General features: G+C 40.7%; 2 protein-coding genes across 2 annotated transcripts in view; one reads left to right on the top strand and one right to left on the bottom strand.

The window, feature by feature from the left end:
* Positions 1-3,841: 3,841 nt before the first annotated feature.
* On the top strand, positions 3,842-7,872 carry dct (dopachrome tautomerase; the record flags this gene model as incomplete). The annotated part of the gene is made up of 8 exons (XM_080536483.1): positions 3,842-4,130; positions 4,859-5,158; positions 5,734-5,834; positions 5,946-6,112; positions 6,381-6,560; positions 7,142-7,277; positions 7,388-7,589; positions 7,700-7,872. The coding sequence occupies 8 exons, from the start codon at positions 3,842-3,844 to the stop codon at positions 7,870-7,872; spliced, it is 1,548 nt and encodes a 515-aa protein (XP_080392609.1).
* A 766-nt stretch (positions 7,873-8,638) lies between these two features.
* Positions 8,639-17,917, bottom strand: part of LOC308163087 (glypican-6-like) — a 78,838-nt gene continuing 69,559 nt past the window's right edge. Inside the window, exons 8-10 of the mRNA XM_080537268.1 lie at positions 14,691-14,827; positions 12,877-13,052; positions 8,639-11,492 (exon numbers count right to left, since the gene is read on the bottom strand). Coding sequence (XP_080393394.1) covers positions 11,284-11,492; positions 12,877-13,052; positions 14,691-14,827 — 522 coding nt within the window. The 3' untranslated portion in view covers positions 8,639-11,283. The remainder of the gene's footprint in view (positions 11,493-12,876; positions 13,053-14,690; positions 14,828-17,917) is intronic.

Genomic DNA, 17,917 nt, shown 5'->3' with positions numbered 1-17,917 from the left:
AGATTTTTTTTAATGTCAATTTTAAGCAGGGCATCTTCTACATCAAGTAGAAAATTGTTGAAATGAAAACAAAGATTTGCTAGTAGTTGACAGATCTTCCATTGAGCAACTGGTGGCCGGGAGATGGAAGCGCAGTCACCTGTCTGACTAGGGTCAGCCAAACCACCATTATCTCATATAAAAGGCCTATTGAGATAAAATGCTGATTAAAGGCATTATTTATCTACATTTTCTCTGTAATGTGCCTGACAAAACTTTCTTAAGTAAGAAGGAAGAGGAATTTCCATGCTTCAGAGCCTCAACTTCCAAAAATGCTTAGGACCACCAGCAGAATCCGAGATAGCACTTAGGAAGTAGCTTGATTTAGCTTTCTTAATTGATGAGGTTGATGATCTATTTATCAGTTGTCGGAAAACCTGCCAATCAGCTACTGAGTCTGTTTTTCTAGCCTTGGCCTGGTTTCTCAAAAAAAGAAGATCTGAAAGTTCTGTGGAATACCAAGGATTAGTATTAGTAAGGCTCTTAAAGGCTCTTAAAGGGGGCATGTTTGTCTGCCCGAGATATACATATAAATGAGAACATTTGAGCCAATTGGGGCTCAGGTACACATAAGGGAAATATCCAACCAATAAAGGTCATGTAAAAATAGAATTGTTATAATGTTTAACATATATATATTTTTTTTTAAAGGAAGCCTGGAGCAAATGTCTATCTTTTCATCTTGCAAAAGGACAGTGGGAGTTGTATGGATTAGATTCACAATAATGGGAGAAATAGCTATATACTGTTTTTTTTTACAATACTAATTGATTCATTTGAGGTAATTCATCAATATATTGTATACAAAATAGTTTTTAAATGAATCTTCTCCTCCCTAAATGTATTCTTATGGATTCTTAATAGGACTGGTTGTTAAAATCCGTAAATATTCAGCACAACAATTGAGTGGAGTTGGAGATGTCCTCTTGGGTGGAGTGGAATTTGGCAATGATCACGTGGTGCCACCAGTACGACACATCTTCAGTTGTGGTCCCCGACCTCATTGGGTGTTTCGGCCAGTTATCACAAGACACCCTCTGCCGAGGTTGGCCCACCACAGGCTGATCAGGCCTGGGTGTGTGTCGCACGGTGGCACCACGTGGTCATTTGGGAGCCCATGTTGGGTCCCTACGTTTCAGCCACAGCCAGTGACTGCTCCGTTCTGCTGCAGTGGACAGTTCTCTGATTGCCTTCCGTTGGGCCTGTCCTCTGATCCCTACTGCCCTCAGGAGCCTTGTGGTGGAGCTGGCTACAAAGCCTCTGCAGCCCACCTCCACTGGCCCCACCTTCACGTTCCAGCCCCGCCCCTCTGCTTCGACTGCTAAGTTGGCATACCGCAGCCTCTTCCGTTCGAATGCCTCATCGATGGCCTCCTCCCATGGGACCGTTATAATACTATTCTGTTTCCTGTAAACCCTACATGAAAGTGATCAGTGAAGAGTTCGCAGGAAGACAAATTTGGGGGTCAGGCTGCATACAGTACTACAGTAGTACGAAATTAAGTGTATTACCAGAAATTCCTGATGGTAAACATACATAGATGCATTTGGATATGAATTTTAGGCAATGAATATGTTTTATTTTAGTTATTAATTTATTATCCACGGTTTACTCCTTGATTGACATAACATTGCAATTTCTACACACAAATTCCATTAGACTTCTTCCAGGAATCCTACAAGTTAATCCTGTTAAATGCAGTGAACCTCATAGTACCCGTTGTATAAGAAACATGTAGGAAGGAATGAGAGGGGTTATGGTCACACACAATGGCTTTTCTCTGGAGATATTTTCCCTCTCAAAAGCCACACCACATCCTAACTCTAACCATTTCTTACAATAGCCTTGACATTTTTTTTTATTATGAACTTATACAAGACCCTGGTACACCAAAGCTCTAGCAATGCTTAGATTGGGGGTTTGATTCTTGTTGAGACCATATATAAACACATTTGATGCACTCACTGTACAGTAAGTGTCTTTTGATAGAAATGTCTGCTAAATGGCATACATTTGTATTATATAAATCCCTTACACTTTCATAAATGTAATAGAGAGAGAAGTATCTTAGTTTAACTTTCTGTATGAAATCATGCAACTAGTGTGATCCAACAACATTCATATGGCAACTAAATGTCCTGCTGTACTGTATGATGTGTATGGTCTTTGTTTATTATATTGTTTTCACTGTATCTACTGTGCTGTTCTGATTACTGAAATCTCCCCCTCAAAAGAGGACAAAAACTAAAAACAATCAACAGTCACATGCCAGGTCATAGGTATATATAGGGGGAAGGGAAAGGCTTCTCTCACGAGCAAAACTCGTGTATGAAAAAAAAAAATCAGATATGCAAGTATTGGAGTACCACACGTCACACGCCGTTGTTAATGTGTTTGAAGCTCCTCCCCCAGAACAAAGAATGCTTGGTTCTCAGATGAATTCCAAAATCAGTTGATGACTCTTCCCAAGGGAAGCATACGATTCTTAGTAAACGCTGTTGGCTATGTTACCTCACGCACACTTAACTCGCACCATCCTTAAAAGTAACACAGTCAAACACTCAAAGTCGGCCCTTTTCTTACATACAAATCTATAAGGCATTAAATGAAATGTTAAGCAAAAACAAAAAAATGACTGAAAAGGTGTAATCTGAAGCAATAGCTTATTTTGCCTACTAGAAATCTCTTCAACCAGTTCCATCACTGCCATTACGGTGGACCTTTGCTCTAAAGCCATACTGATGGTCACTCAATAAACTGTGTTTATAAACGAATAAATTATCAAGCCTTTGCACAAATAGTTTTTCTAAAATGTTTGAGAACTGGGAAAGCAGAGAGATTGGTCTATAGTTGGAGAATAGATGTCTATCTCCACTTGTATACATGGGAATTACTTTTTGCTGTTTTCATTTTGCTGGGAAAAATACCTGTTTGGATGGATGGTTGCAGATGTGTGTCAATGTCTTCACTATACATTTTATAATATTATTTACTAATGACATAAATTTCAGTCCAATCAGTGGACTTTTTATTCTTATTTTTTTTCAGAGTTAAGTTGTGGGTTTATTAGGTAGGTTTAGGTAGGTTTATTACCCCCTCTGTTACAAGGGTGACCCTGATATGGGTGACGCTACTATGTACTATGGTCTGATGACCCTTTATGGCTTGTAGAAAGAAAGGGGACAGATAAGGACATTTAGAAAAATGCTGTCAAACGTGCAGTTTGAGGCCTATATTGAAATGGTCGTACAGAATTCAAAGGTTATGCTGAGCTGATAGCCTCACACTATGGAAACAGGAGATAGGCTCCTGCCCTAAGGACTGTTAGGCTCGAGAACCATCGGTTCTCAAGGTTACTTACTTTTCTTACTACACATTCAAACGATATTGATATTCACTACTGTGGATCTGTTCTCTGATGGGCTGGCTAAGAGCAGAGAGTTTTTTTTAGTTTTTTTTTAGTTTTTTTTCTCCCTCAGGCATTGGTATTAGTCTGGCTCATAGTTCACTGTTGTCAGGTGATTACCACGGGACCACTGACATAATCCCTTCCAGCCGTACTTAAAGGGAGAACATAAATTGGGCTTTGTTAATTTCTATGAAACCAATCGTAAAACGATTGCCTACTTTCTCCCAGGGTGTTCATCATACAGGCCACAGTTATCACTGTATGACATTTTAAATACACAGCTGAGGACCGTTACAGAGTAGGATTCCATGCTCTTTCAGAGGAACTAATTGAGCGCATCATTGCAGATAATCGGAGTGCAAACAGAGGATAGAGGAGACAGAGGTGTGAAAGATGATGAAGGCACTGGTTCTAGGCTTGGTGTGTTTTATGATATGGCCCGATTCTACAGAGGCTCAGTTTCCACGAGTCTGCAGCACCGTGGAGGGGATCGTCTCTAAGCAGTGCTGCCCTTCTTTGGGCTCTGATGCTGCCAACATCTGTGGAACTTTATCTAGACGAGGAAACTGCTCCGACATAAGAGTAGACACCAAACCCTGGGGTGGACCCTATAGACTGAGAAATGTGGATGATAGAGAAAGATGGCCAACTAAATTCTTCAATCGAACATGCAGGTGCTTAGGTGAGTAATATACAACCTAAATATAACCTAAATGATTACTTATGACTGCATCATACACGTTGGTTCAAAGTTCCATGAAATATGTTTTTGCTACAGTGAAACAACAGGCAATGTGGATTATTGTGATGGGATGTGAAAGATCTCACTGATCTACCACTAGACTGGTGGCTAAACTGTACGGCTCTATTTTCGGCCGGCGAAAAACCCACTTAGCAGACACTTTTATCCAAAGTGACTTACAATTAGAAATGACAGGGACAGTCTCCCTGGAGTAATTTAGGGCTAAGTGCCTTACTCAAGGGCACGCTAGAGGTGGTGTTCCCAGGTGGGATTTGACCTCATGACCTTCTGATCATCAGTCCAACTCACTATCCACTATTTGTGTCGACAGTAACTGGTGAAATGACCAGTTCTCGCCTGAAGTAACGGCAGGCTAATAGAGACTTGTTCATGCCAATGAGCAGGTCAAGTGCTATCAGTTGCTCAGAAAAATTATGAACTTGAAAATATCAGTCTACTAATATTGCAGACACAACCCATAGAGCCCCCCCTAGCTTTTGCGCTAACATGTTTTTTTGCCATTAAAATAGAGCCCTATGTACCGTAATGTGATTGAGATTTGTTTACATATTGGTACAGAAACTGTAATTCAATTTAATGAATGGTTCCATGTGCAGTAGTTCACATGCAGCCAACTCCAACCTATCTTTTCCCTCCCCTTTGTCCAGGTAACTTCGCTGGCTATGACTGTGGCCAGTGTAAGTTTGGCTGGACCGGACCAAACTGTGAGCAGAGAAAAGCCCCGGTGGTGAGGAAGAACATCCACTCTCTGACTGCAGCCGAACTCCGGGAGTTCCTGGATGTGTTGGACCTGGCCAAGAATACCACTAACCCAGACTACGTCATCGCCACACAGCACTGGTTGGGCCTCCTGGGACCCAACGGAACCCAACCCCAATTCAGTAACATCTCCATCTACGACTTCTTTGTGTGGCAGCACTATTACTCGGTCAGAGACACACTCCTCGGTAAATATATGCATGTCTGTGTATTTAATGTGTTTATAGTGTGTCTATGTTAGTCATTTGTTTTTAATGTATGTTTGTCTATGTTTGTAATGTGTATGCTACATTGTTCTCCCGACCCGTCTTAAATGTCTATGATATTCTAGGTCAATGAAAATCAATTGATACTTTCTGATTAACAAGGTTGAAATTGAACTAGTTCGTGACATTAGAATTATAAGGTTCTATCTCCATTTTTGTCAGAATTGAGTTTCTTACATAATCTGATCCATTAGGTGTTTATTAATGCCTGTGTGGTGTTATTTTTAAAATGTTGAAATTGTTTAGTTAGTATTAGTTTATATTCATAAAATACAAAGGTTCCATCTCACAAAACATAATGGAATGTAAAAACTTTGACGCTCAATATCTCAGAACTGCCCTAAACGGAGATAGAACCGTATAATTCTAAGCTCACGAGTTGAAACAAATTAAAATGTTTTATTTAAGTATTACGATTATTATTATGACTATTTCCTATACCCCTATCACGTTATGTAAAAGGAGTACTGTACACATCTGCTATGGTTCCTCTGCAGGTCCTGGTCGCCCATTTAGGGCCATTGACTTCTCCCACAAAGGCCCTGCCTTCGTCACCTGGCACAGATACCACCTACTCAGCCTGGAGAAAGACCTGCAGGTAAGAGGGGATCTTACAAATACACCAGGAAACCAAGCATGGAGAGAAAAATATTTTCAGAATTGCTTTGCATTTAAGTAAAGATATCTCACACTTTTCTCTCCTCTACAGAGACTGACTGGCAATGATAATTTTGCTGTTCCGTATTGGAACTTTGCCACGGGCCAAACTGAGTGTGACGTCTGTACAGACTCTCTCCTAGGGGGAAGCAGACCAGACGATCCCTCCCTCATCAGTAACCAGTCTAGGTTCGCCAAGTGGGGTGTGGTGTGTGACAAGTAAGACTGAGACTGAAATGCATAATATGTTTATTTGCCAAGGAAATGTTTACACATGCTTTATGTTTAACAGTAAGTTGACTGTTGACCTTTAACATTTGTAATTCAACTACCATTATAATAGAGTTAAACATTCTAGAATCATTGATTTGTAATAACTCAATAACACAATTACTATGTAATAACATGCTAATAGTACAATGTTGTTACTGTGTGGTACTGTGTGAGTGATTCTAAATGAACATTTACCATTGCTACCATCCCCCAGCCTGGATGAATATAATCAGCTGGTCACTCTCTGTAATGGGACCAATGAGGGCTTCATAAAGAGAGGTATGATGCAGAGGTCCAACATCAGTCTTCCCACCATGAATGACGTCAGAAGCTGCCTCAACCTCAGAGACTATGACAGCGCTCCCTTCTTCACTAACTCTACCTTCAGCTTCAGGTAATTTCTATATCCTTCTTATACGTATACCTGCTCATTATAGTCAACAGGATAGTTCTCTGAGTGGTTTGCCATTGTTCTTGTGATGACTGTTGAAGCCATGTGAACATTTAAAAAATAATTCAAATTGTCATCCGACCATGCCCACTCGAAAAGGACTGTGATGCAAACAAATGTGACAGCAGCTGGTGAAACTGGGAACAAGTCGGCAGCCGATCAAATGTTCAGACTTTTATTCTGGAAAATGTGTTTTTAATAAATGTCAACGTTGTTGAAAATCAATGACACACTCGCTAGTCAAATAACACAGCTTGTTTTTTGAGCCTGCTAACAATGTAAAGTAGTGTTATAGTTAACTAGGTAGTAGTGGAGATTACTCACCGGATCAATTGCATTGCAATATTTTGGCTTGACTAGCGAGTGTGTCATGGATTTTCAACAACATTGACATTTATTTACATTTTTCAGAATAAAAGTCTAAACAATTTCATTGGTTGCCGACTTGTTCCCGGTTTCACTAGCTGCCGTCACAAATGGTTTCAATGTTTCTGCATTCCATTGTTGACTGCTTTGTTTCATAGGAATGCTCTTGAAGGTTATGACAAACCAAACGGAGAGCTTGACTCCTCAGTGGACAACCTTCACAACCTGGTCCACTCCTTCCTCAGTGGCACAAGTGGTCTGCCTCACTCTGCAGCCAATGACCCCATCTTTCTGGTAATCATCTAGCTTTTAGAATACTTAATATACTGTAAGTCGCTGGCAAGCTTTCTTTGTGAAAGATGATAAAATGTTGTGTATACTGTACTTCTCTCTTTGAACTGTAGGTGCTCCATGCTTTTACTGATGCTATTTTTGATGAGTGGATGAGACGGTCTGTTCCACCAAACTCCAGCTTCCCAGATGAGATGGCCCCTATTGGTCACAACAAAGAGTTCAACATGGTGCCATTTTTCCCTCCTGTCACTAATGAGGAGATCTACGTTGCGGCTGACCAACTGGGATACTCTTACGCCATTGCACTGGATGGTTAGTATATCAACAATTTCTCATTTCAATGAACTGGTTAGGAGGAATGTCTTTGAAATGATTAACAATTGTTGATTTCCTAAATCAGTCTTCCTCCATTTCTTCCTCAGAAGAAAGTGGTGCCAATGTGTTTGTCCTGGGATCTACGTTGGGTGGTGTGTTCTTAGGTCTCCTGGTTCTTCTCCTCGTCTTCGTGCTTTACGTTCAACAACGAAGGAAACAAGGCTTTGAACCTCTGATAAAAGCAGAGTTCACCAACAGAAAGTACACAGAGGAGGCCTAGGTTGGCATACTTTGAGTTCACAGCGATTTAAGTATTCAAATGTACTCCAATACTAATATATACCTGTGGGACATGTTTCATACGGCTGTACTGTAAGTGGTCTGCAAGGAGTACCACACTAAAACAACAAACAGAAACATTTGACGACTGGAGATGAATAGCAGTCTTTAGATAAGATGTACAGTAATGTGATGGATATCAGTGGAAAATTATTGTGGACTAACTAATATACACATTTCAAGATACTGTATCTTTATACACCCTTTTTCGATAATGGACACTTGTAACCATGACTGTTTTGTTATTGTTCTCTTTTTTGTGTATACTTTTGTTTTCCTTTCCTATCTTTCTGATTGTAAAAATGTCTGTATCTTTGATTGTATGTACAAACAAAGACTCAATAAATATGAAAGCAAAAAAAACATGTGATGGATATATTTTCATAAACATTTAATAAACTGTTGTTACTCATAATAAAGAAACTTGACGTTCATATTTATCATGCATGCCTTGTGTCATATACAATACTTTGAATGCATTACCAATTGGAATCATCCGTCTTAAACAGACCTTTACTAATGCTAATGCTAACTTGCTGTTTTTCAAAATTGGCACATATAAACTAATTTTGCTTAATTGATATGTGTGGTGTGTAAATTGATTGCAATATTTGATTATATTATCACCTACATCTTATTGTAACCCGTTATTTACTAATACGCTAAACTTTAAATTCAAAGTGAGTCATAAAATTGCAACGCTGATCATCATTTTAACAAATATTTATTTGCAAGAAAGAGTAACAAAACACAGATGCAACAATTTTAATTGCATTAAAAAACTGTAAGGCATATTTGTTTGTACGATCTTTATGTTTTTTTCTAGATCAAACTCATTGGCTTGAAACAATTGTCCAACTTCAAGAAACAGACAGTATCATGAATTAAATGTTTGTGTTACAATATAATGTATTTGATTGTAAGAAAAAATTATGAACAATGTTTCCTAAACTGGTGTTTTTGACATTGCTTTTGCTGATCCATAAACATCCATATTCAAGACAAAATACTGTAAAATGATTACCATTAAAAGTGCAATGATAAAAAATTAAAATAAAAACAGCATCCTGGAAGATAATTATTCATATGAAACAATCTAATTCAAGGACAAACTGACAGAGGGACAAACATGTTTGTTCTCCATGATTTTGCAGATCATCATTTGCCTTACATTCATACAATGTGAACAGTAACACTGACTTATCAAGGGGCAACAAAGCGAGCTCACACAATTGATATGCTGTAAAGCCCAATAGAGATCACTATAAGAGCTAGAGGAGATGATACACATAATACTGGCTAACTCCCTTGATATGTAAGCTTAGCTGGCCTTAGTGGTTTACTGAACTGGCCAGCCCTAGGGGAACAGTGGAAATATCACTTGAGACTGGTTTTGTTGGCTAGCATTTGTAGGGTAAATACAGTACTCCCCCTTCAATAACACTGGGCCTCTCCCAGTCACTGCAGGCACGCTCTATTGAGTCTTCTCACTAGAGCATTCAACCCCGTCCAGACACTCTCTAGCTCCTCAGATTCTCATTTCACAGGTGGCTGTGGTCGGCTTGGAGCCTGTCTGTGCAGACACATCCACTCAGGCTTTACAGATAAATTCAAGAACACAATTTTTTTTCCCTTTTGGCATTTCAGTCTTCAGTGTGCTTTATTCTAAACAACTACAGTTTGGCACATCGTCTCTTTATCATTACTTTTTTTTGGGTTTGAATAATGAAATTACTATTCTCAACCCATAAAGCAGTGAACTACAATTACAAAAAAAAACATGTTCAACATAGAGACTGTCTGGCAACATACGGCTAGTTGATTTGATCCAGTATTGTGTTTACTGCATTTCAATCTTTTTTTCCCCAGCACATTCATTTATTAATCTAAAAAACAGCTTGTATTGTAAATCCCAGGTAAACATGTTACTTTTTATTAAAATGTGTGATCTAAGAAGTGCATTGCACTAGTATCTTTCAGATAATCAATTATCATGTAAATAGATTAGAGTACTTTTATTTTGTTTGTATGAGTTTTTTTTTTTGTGCTTCCTCACGCAGCTAATTTTCTCCTCAACTTACTACAGCTGTTGAATCATGTTAATATCTCATTCGGGATGAATCAATTATCTAATCTTAATAATGATAGATGGGTAGGTGAAGATGACATGTTGTTGCAGATAATAAAAACACTTTGCAAGGCAGATTAATGTATGCTTCTGAAGTTAAACATTTGTGGTTAAAACAAAAAAAAGTTGACTTAACGTTATAAACATCTCAATCCTGAGTTATCAGGTAAATCTTCATATCTGAGTGTATAAAAATTATGAATAACACACAAAAAAGAAACAATTGATTTAAACTTTCTCCCGCTTATTAATTCAGGCCTAAATTAACTCATTGGGATCCTGCTTAAAAAAGTATGGCCACTGCTCTGAGCATGCTCAGTGACAGTTCAGGTTAAAAGCAGCTAGACTGTTACCCTGGAGACCAAGGGCTAACCCCTATAAAGGGTTAGCCATTCCTCTCTTCTCTCCAATGATGAGTGGATGATCAGACATAGTGGACGTCATACATCAAACATAGCATAAAGCAATATGTTTGGACGAGGTAACTGATGATACGAATACATCGGCACTCATTAGAACAGAGTGCTTTCATTGGTATAAGAGTAATACAACATCTTGCTGAACCTGATTAACAATAAACAATATGTATATATATACTGTATATATTTCATATGTATATAATCTTCTGTCAATGTAGAAAAATAATCAATAGAATTTAAAGCAAAGGAACCAAAGACAAAGTTAACATTGAATGTGACAGCCGTATTATGTATGATATTTCTATGTGATTGGGGGGGTTGTTTAAACACAGAAATGCACACGTAGCAACAAGTAACTGTCAGTAACCATGTCCCAGTTCTGACCCCTAGTTGAGCTATTTACCCACATGCTCACTGTGGTACAACATACGGTGCTTTTATAGCATTTGGGAAATCAAAAAGACCAAAGTGCGTGGGGCTTTTTCTCATGGAGACCTAATAACCTCTGCTGAATGCAACAGACAGAGACATTCCTTAGAACAATGTTTGACAGGGGAACTTCTGTTGCTTCATATAGGGAAGTGATAACCATGTTGTAAAGTGTGCATAAGGAGGATGGCACTGCAGTCTTTGGGAGGGCGAGGAGGACCAGGATGCATGACTGCCATCTCCAGAGCAGACCCCTCTATCTGAGAGGCAGAGGCTGCCTGAACGCTGTCCGCTTGACTGGAGCTCCAGTCTGCTTGAATACAAAAACAGCGAGAAGAGAATCCCTGCTGCCCACATGGGGTCAGTTCCCCTAGCATTATCTCCATAGCCTGTGCAATGCCAGGGCTGAGAGGGCCAGGGCGGCAGGCAGAGCTGGTGACGGGGCAGGGAGTGTGGCTGCACCATCCACCGGGCCGCTCCGGTCTGCTCCCACCACGGGGACCTCGGCGGTGCTGGCAAAGTCAAACTCAGTGACGCAGGCGTCTGTGCAGCCGCTACCACTGCCTGAGCTGCTGCCCTCATCACCTGCAGGATAGCATAGCAACACATTGGGGGGGAGGGCAGGAGCAGCCAATAGGGGCACAGCTGAACAGGAATGACTGACAGAGAGCTAAAGATGACACACAGACTTTCAATGTTGAAGTGAGTGACCACATGCATACAAATGAAATACCCCTGTATGATCAGTTTGAGAAGGAAATACATTAATCTTTATTGGTTGTCACTAACTGTTGTTTCTGATACTTGCATGAACACTAGAAAACACAGTGCATGGCTAAACAACGATATTTTCGGCAAATACTGCATGTTAAAGGTCCCATATTATGAAAAAATCACGTTCTCAGTGCTTGAGCTGTACATTTGGGTCTCTGATGACTCTACTAACACAGAAACTGTGAAATAAAACAGTTTTTTTGTGGGCTGCATATTTCTGAAAACATACGATTCAACAAGTTGTTCAGATTGGCTGCCCCTTCCTATGCTGATTGGGGTCTCATCTGGCTCTATGTTGAACATTTCCCCCACCGTGCATTCCTACATTTGAAAGGAAACTCTGATCGTTTCCATTTAAATGGTTTTTGATTCCTTGTTTAGTGGGGAACACAGGGATATTTGTTTTTAAATTTTATTCCCCCGGGAACTGTGTGTATTTTCACCGCGCTGTCACACAGCGAAGAAAACCGCTGATGGTTTGCCGACCGCGTCCTAACGATTCCCACCCGAGTTGGGGTAGACCACGGCAACTTCTGGAATATGTAGTTTTTTTTTGTTTTTTTTTCCGTGCCCACGGCGAACATTGACCGTTGGCCCGCGGCACACTCAGCGCCGCCGAGTTGCATACAGAGATGGGTAACCTATATCTAATCGTGCACCCCGTGTTACGTCACAAGCTAAAATCCAATGGGGTTGCGGAACGACCTGCGGGGCGGAAGAACAAGATACAGAGAACACCCCTACATATTCCAGAAGTTGGCGTGGTCTACCCCAACTCGGGGCGTGGTCTACCCCAACTCGGGTGGGAATCGTTAGGACGCTTCCTGACCTGTGTGTATCCGCATGTCACGTTCGAACGCAAGGTCCGATCATTACCATTCAAATGGTTTTGAATTCCTTGTTTTGTGGGGAACACTGGGATAATTGGTTTTTAATTGTATTCCTCTGGAAACCATGTGTTTATTTGCAGCGAACCACTAGTGATTTCCCGACCTGTGAAACAGCCTGTCCAGAAAAGGACTGAAACAGATGCGTTTCGAGGCATGCTGAAATTCTGAGTGGTATTTTCAGCAAAAAACTTAAATTACATGTTTTGGGGACCCCCAGAGACCTACATTAACTTGTGGAAAAAGAACATAATAGGTATCCTTTAACACTAAACAGTAAACAGTACAGTAAGTGGTAGGTGGCTTACTTGAGTCTTGAAAGTAGATATCATTGCCATTGTAGGCATTCTTTAACTTGTTTGTCATCACTCTCAGAGCCATGATCTGCTGGCGGATGAATGTATCCGGGCGGGTGATGTCCACTTTTACTTCAGGGTTATTCACTTGATTAGTCAATCCATCTTTCAGAACCTCTGGAAAATACCTGCCATGGCCAGATAAAAAAAGCACACCTTTTCATACAGAGTAAAAACAGTTGGAAACCATGGATACATTGAAAAGCCCAGCAAATCCAAACATATCCTTTTTTATTTACACAGAGACAAACACAAATGTATTAGGCAATTAGCAAAACATTCCAAGTGGAACATTGAAGCAGCACAGAGAATTCAATCCCCCCCACCCCCCAACGAAAACAGAGTAAATGAGCATAACGCCACAGCGCTTAATGACACTCGACAGTCTCATTAAAGTCTGTTCTGGGCTCTCTGGCATGCTGGGGCTGTCACAGAGAATTCTCCTGTGGCTGTGTGCTCAGCACTCTCCAGTTTGATAATAAAGGACAAGAGAGAGGCTGTGGTCTCTCTACCATGTTGTTGTTGTGGTCCTCTGCTCTCTCTCTCTCTCTCTCTCTCTCTCTCTCTCTCTCTCTCTCTCTCTCTCTCTCTCTCTCTCTGGCTGACAGGACTAGCACAGGTCTGTCAGAGTTGAACATTACTGGTGAAGTCAACTCTTGACCTCTACATGTATCGGAATGTGTTGACACATTTGTAAGACATTTCACCAGGGGGGAGTGTTTGGTGGCTTACTTGCTGCTGACTGGTCAACTATGTGCCCATCACTTAGGGCTGTGCCAAATATACCTCATCTCTAACACTAACTCTCATCTCCCAAAACTGCTTGTCTGCAGTTTGACAGCTTCAGATATAAACACACCAAGACGTAGCCTTCGCCTTGACCTTTGGTCTCTGGCTGAGTCAGAGTCAAAGTGGACCACTTAGGCATTAAAACAAGAACTAAACTTACATAACAAAAAGACATAGACCTGTCAACAATCACACATTGCTCAGTAAGTGAAAAAGACAACCACATGGGTGCTTGCTGTTTGCACCAAAGGCTGTGTACTGTGTATCTTTGTGTACGTTTCTATCAACAACAGTTGGGTATCATGTTTCAGTGTTCAGAATCCAGTGGGGGGTATGTTTCTGACAGACAAATCAAGGGAGTACAGTACATAAACAACTGGTGATTTCGAAATGGTGAGAGATGAAACCTGAAAGCAATTCCCATAAATAATACAATACAAAGACCTACAATACATGAAACTTAATATTATATTCAAAATGATGAATTAGAAATGCAAATGCTACGTAAAAGTTTAATTATGAGTCTGAAATAACAGTAGTTTTGTCTACCCTTTGGGGACAAACCAGCATTTAACTTCAATTGTCAAACATTTAGGATGTTAATGCAATTTGTTCCACAATGAGGCATCATGCTAGTTATAAAAAAAAACATCAAAGCAAATTGAAACAAACATTTAAGGGCCTCACCAGGGGAGGAATCTGTTTAGACGCAGATGCTTTTATGTCTACAAACCCCTTGGAAGACTTAGCAATACGTGTCTTTCACTTTGCAATGCCTCTGCCAGAAATCTGTTCCAAAGAATGTCAGGCCGTTGAATAGCTACTGTATTTGGGTCAGTGCAACTACATAACAGAAAAGTGTTTGATTCACGGCTCAGACGTATTACAAAAGTAATTCAGGTCTCGTTTACTGTATTCACAGGGAGTGTTCACAGTCATTAGCCTGTTGTGTGCGAGATTGGAGGCCAAAGCGTTACCTGCCCTTGGTGTGTCCGTTCCAGCACTGGTCCTCATTGCCCTCCCCAGCCGTGACCCTGTCCTCCTGGCAGATGCTCTCAGACATATTGGACCAGAACTTCTTAGAGAGCTTCAGTTTCTCCTTGATGTCAATCACCTAAACAACAGAGGGGGTCAGGACACCAATCAAGATAACATTTGGACTTACTGTAAATGGCTCATAACCTCCTCGCATCGGTTTACTTCACATCGTGAGCAAGAATTTGTGGATAATACAATATCATAATATTTGATTTGATTTGATTTGATTTGATTAATTCATGCTTGCAGTGGAGCCAAGGCCCCACTGAAAAACTGCAGAACTTACATAGATATGACACACAATATTAGCAGCACAACAATTACACAACAATTTTAAAGTTTAAAAATATTTCAATAATCATCATAATCATTTCATAATATGATATATGGTCACCATATTTCACATTTGGACTTTGTTTAAGAGAAGAATATTAAAATAACCCCCCCCCCCCCCACACCCACACACACGCTCTTGTTCATTTGTATTGGAGCTATATGCCACAGCCAGAGCATGTTCCAAGCCTGGGCTTAGTGAACCTTGGTCTTGTATCAAAAAGTTTGGATTTCCATATTTCAACAAGTTGAGGAAAAGCCTGATAGCGTCAGGTTGACACCATTATCTGGGTCCCCCTGTCATGCTGCTGGCTGAGGTGAAATTGTAGCAAACCTGGGTGGAACATGAAAGGTGATATACAGACAGTGGGTCACTGCTGTAGGCCTTGACACTGCTTTTGATGTGTTAATCCTGTCACACGGATGCCAAAGCACTTTAACAGTGCTGATATTGCCCAGAGGGTCAGGACTCAACTCACTGCTACATAAAATGACCAGCCATGTTCAACTAAACCACACATCTGCACCATGATTAAATGCTTCAGGGATCCAACGTCTGTCAATATACATCATAGAAAACCATAAGCCACATATGATAGATATGATAGAATAAATATGACTTCAAATGAAAAAGGAAACATTAATCCTATCTTATCCCACCATGAACAACAATGATTGTGACACTTGACACTGCATATTGAGGCCCACTAATTCCTCTGTGGCAGATGATCTTGATGACTGAATGTACTGTATAGCTTGAGAAGGCTTCTGAAGAGCTTTGTTGGAAGATGGAGAGCAACAAAGATATGTTGGGTTGTCATTCATGTGGGTTTCAGCTTTACCCTGGTGTGGAATCCTTGTCTAAAGATCAAATCATCAAAACACTGTTTTGGTCCTGAAAAGCCCCCTCTGAAATCAAGTGTCTAGGAGCAACACAGGTTTGTTTACAATTGGCAAGTGGTGTTCTAGTGGATTCACCAACTTTCATCTTTCTGTCTCTGGTAACTACCTCTTCAAATTGTGCGTGCTTGCAGAAACACAATAGCTAATATCTGACAATGCCATTTCAGGGGGGATATTATTAGGCAGAATGTTGTTGTTAGTTGGTTTGTTAGTTAGTTTTTATTTGACAATCAAGAAATGTACATAAAAAGGTATTATCAATGCCATATGTCATACACTTCCATGGGCTGTCGAGGAATGAGCACACAATAAAATCCTAGGATTTATTTCCGTTGTGATCCTTTGGAACTTCAAACCGAAGGTGGCCAGAAGTGGCAGATTTCCAACAGACTTACACACAGCTCCAACAGACTTACACACAGCTCCAACAGACTTACACACAGCTTCTCTTTACACAAGAGTAAAATTCTTAGGATTTCTCAGGTCAAGGGGGAGGGCGTTCCAAAGCTTTTGGGCCGTCACCTCAAACGCTCTGTCCCCTCTGTCTGGTCCTAGGCACGACCAGGAGCTCCTGGTCGGAGGACCTTAGTGACCGGGTGGATGAGTAGGGGTGAATGAGATCCGAGATGTAGGCGGGGGCTTGGCCATGAAGGGCTCTGAAAGCGAACACCAGTACTTTGAAATGAATTCTGAGTTGTACCGGGAGCCAGTGCAGGGATGCTAGGATGGGGGTGATGTGGCATGATTTATTGGACCTGGTGAGAAGCCTGGCAGCCGCGTTCTGGACCAGTTGAAGTTGTGTAAACAGTGAATTACAGTAATCGAGTCTAGATGAGATAAATGCATGTACAGACAGTTCTAATTCAGAGTGGGATACAATGGACCGGAGCGTAGCAATATTTCTGAGGTGAAAGAAACAGGTACGTGTCAGGGATTTAACATGTTTATCCAAATGCATGGGCTGATCAAAAATAACACCCAGGTTTCTTAGATGGGGGCGAACATTGTCTTTGAGGGACCCTAAGTGCGTGGCTACTCTAGATGCAATGTTTTCAGTGGCTACAATCAGTACTTCTGTTTTGGCTGCATTGAGTTGGAGAACGTGGTTGCCCGTCCAGCTCTCAATGGTGGACAGACACTGTTGTAGGGTGGTGAGTTTCTCCAGTTTGTCTGGTTTAAAGGAGAAGTAGAGTTGGATGTCGTCTGCGTAGAAGTGATAAGAGATACCCCTGAACTTGCTGATGAGGAGGCCTAGGGGGAGCATGTATAGTGCGAAGAGGAGTGGCGCTAGCACAGATCCCTGTGGCACACCAAACGGAAGGGGTGTGGTGTCAGATTTGAAAGGACCAACAGCCACAGAGAAACTTCTCTCTTTAAGGTAGGAGGCGAACCAGTTTAAGGCGCTCCCCGAGATACCAACCCACTCCCTAAGTCTATCTATCAAAATTCCATGGTCTATTGTGTCGAAAGCTGCACTGAGGTCTAGTAGGACCAGTACAGAACATTCGCCGGAGTCAGAGGACATCATGATGTCATTTGATACTCTGAGCAAGGCAGTTTCAGTGGAGTGTTTTTTGCGAAAACCAGATTGGAATTTGTCTGCAATGTTATGGTTTGTCAGATAAGTGGTGAGCTGGTTAGCCACAACTTTCTCCAACACCTTCGAGATGAAGGGCAGCTTTGATATGGGTCTGTAGTTGTTTGGTAATAATAATAATAATAATAATAAGTAACGTAAGTACGTAAAAATAGTAACCCTACATTGATAAAGTAATAAAGTGATGGATTTTACAGGGACTTTCTTGCAAAAAAGGTGTGCAAATTACGATGATATGAAATGCAATATAATACAATACAGTAAGGTAGTAAATGAGTGTGCAGTATTTATTATACTGCAATATGTTTATTTCTGCAGTGTTCAATATTCAAT

The sequence above is a fragment of the Nansenia antarctica genome, assembly GCF_963989245.1.
Source record: "Nansenia antarctica genome assembly, chromosome: 7".
NCBI classification, from domain to species: domain Eukaryota; kingdom Metazoa; phylum Chordata; class Actinopteri; order Argentiniformes; family Microstomatidae; genus Nansenia; species Nansenia antarctica.
The sequence above is the reverse complement of the archived record's forward strand: the minus strand, read 5'-3'. Positions and strand labels throughout refer to the sequence as shown.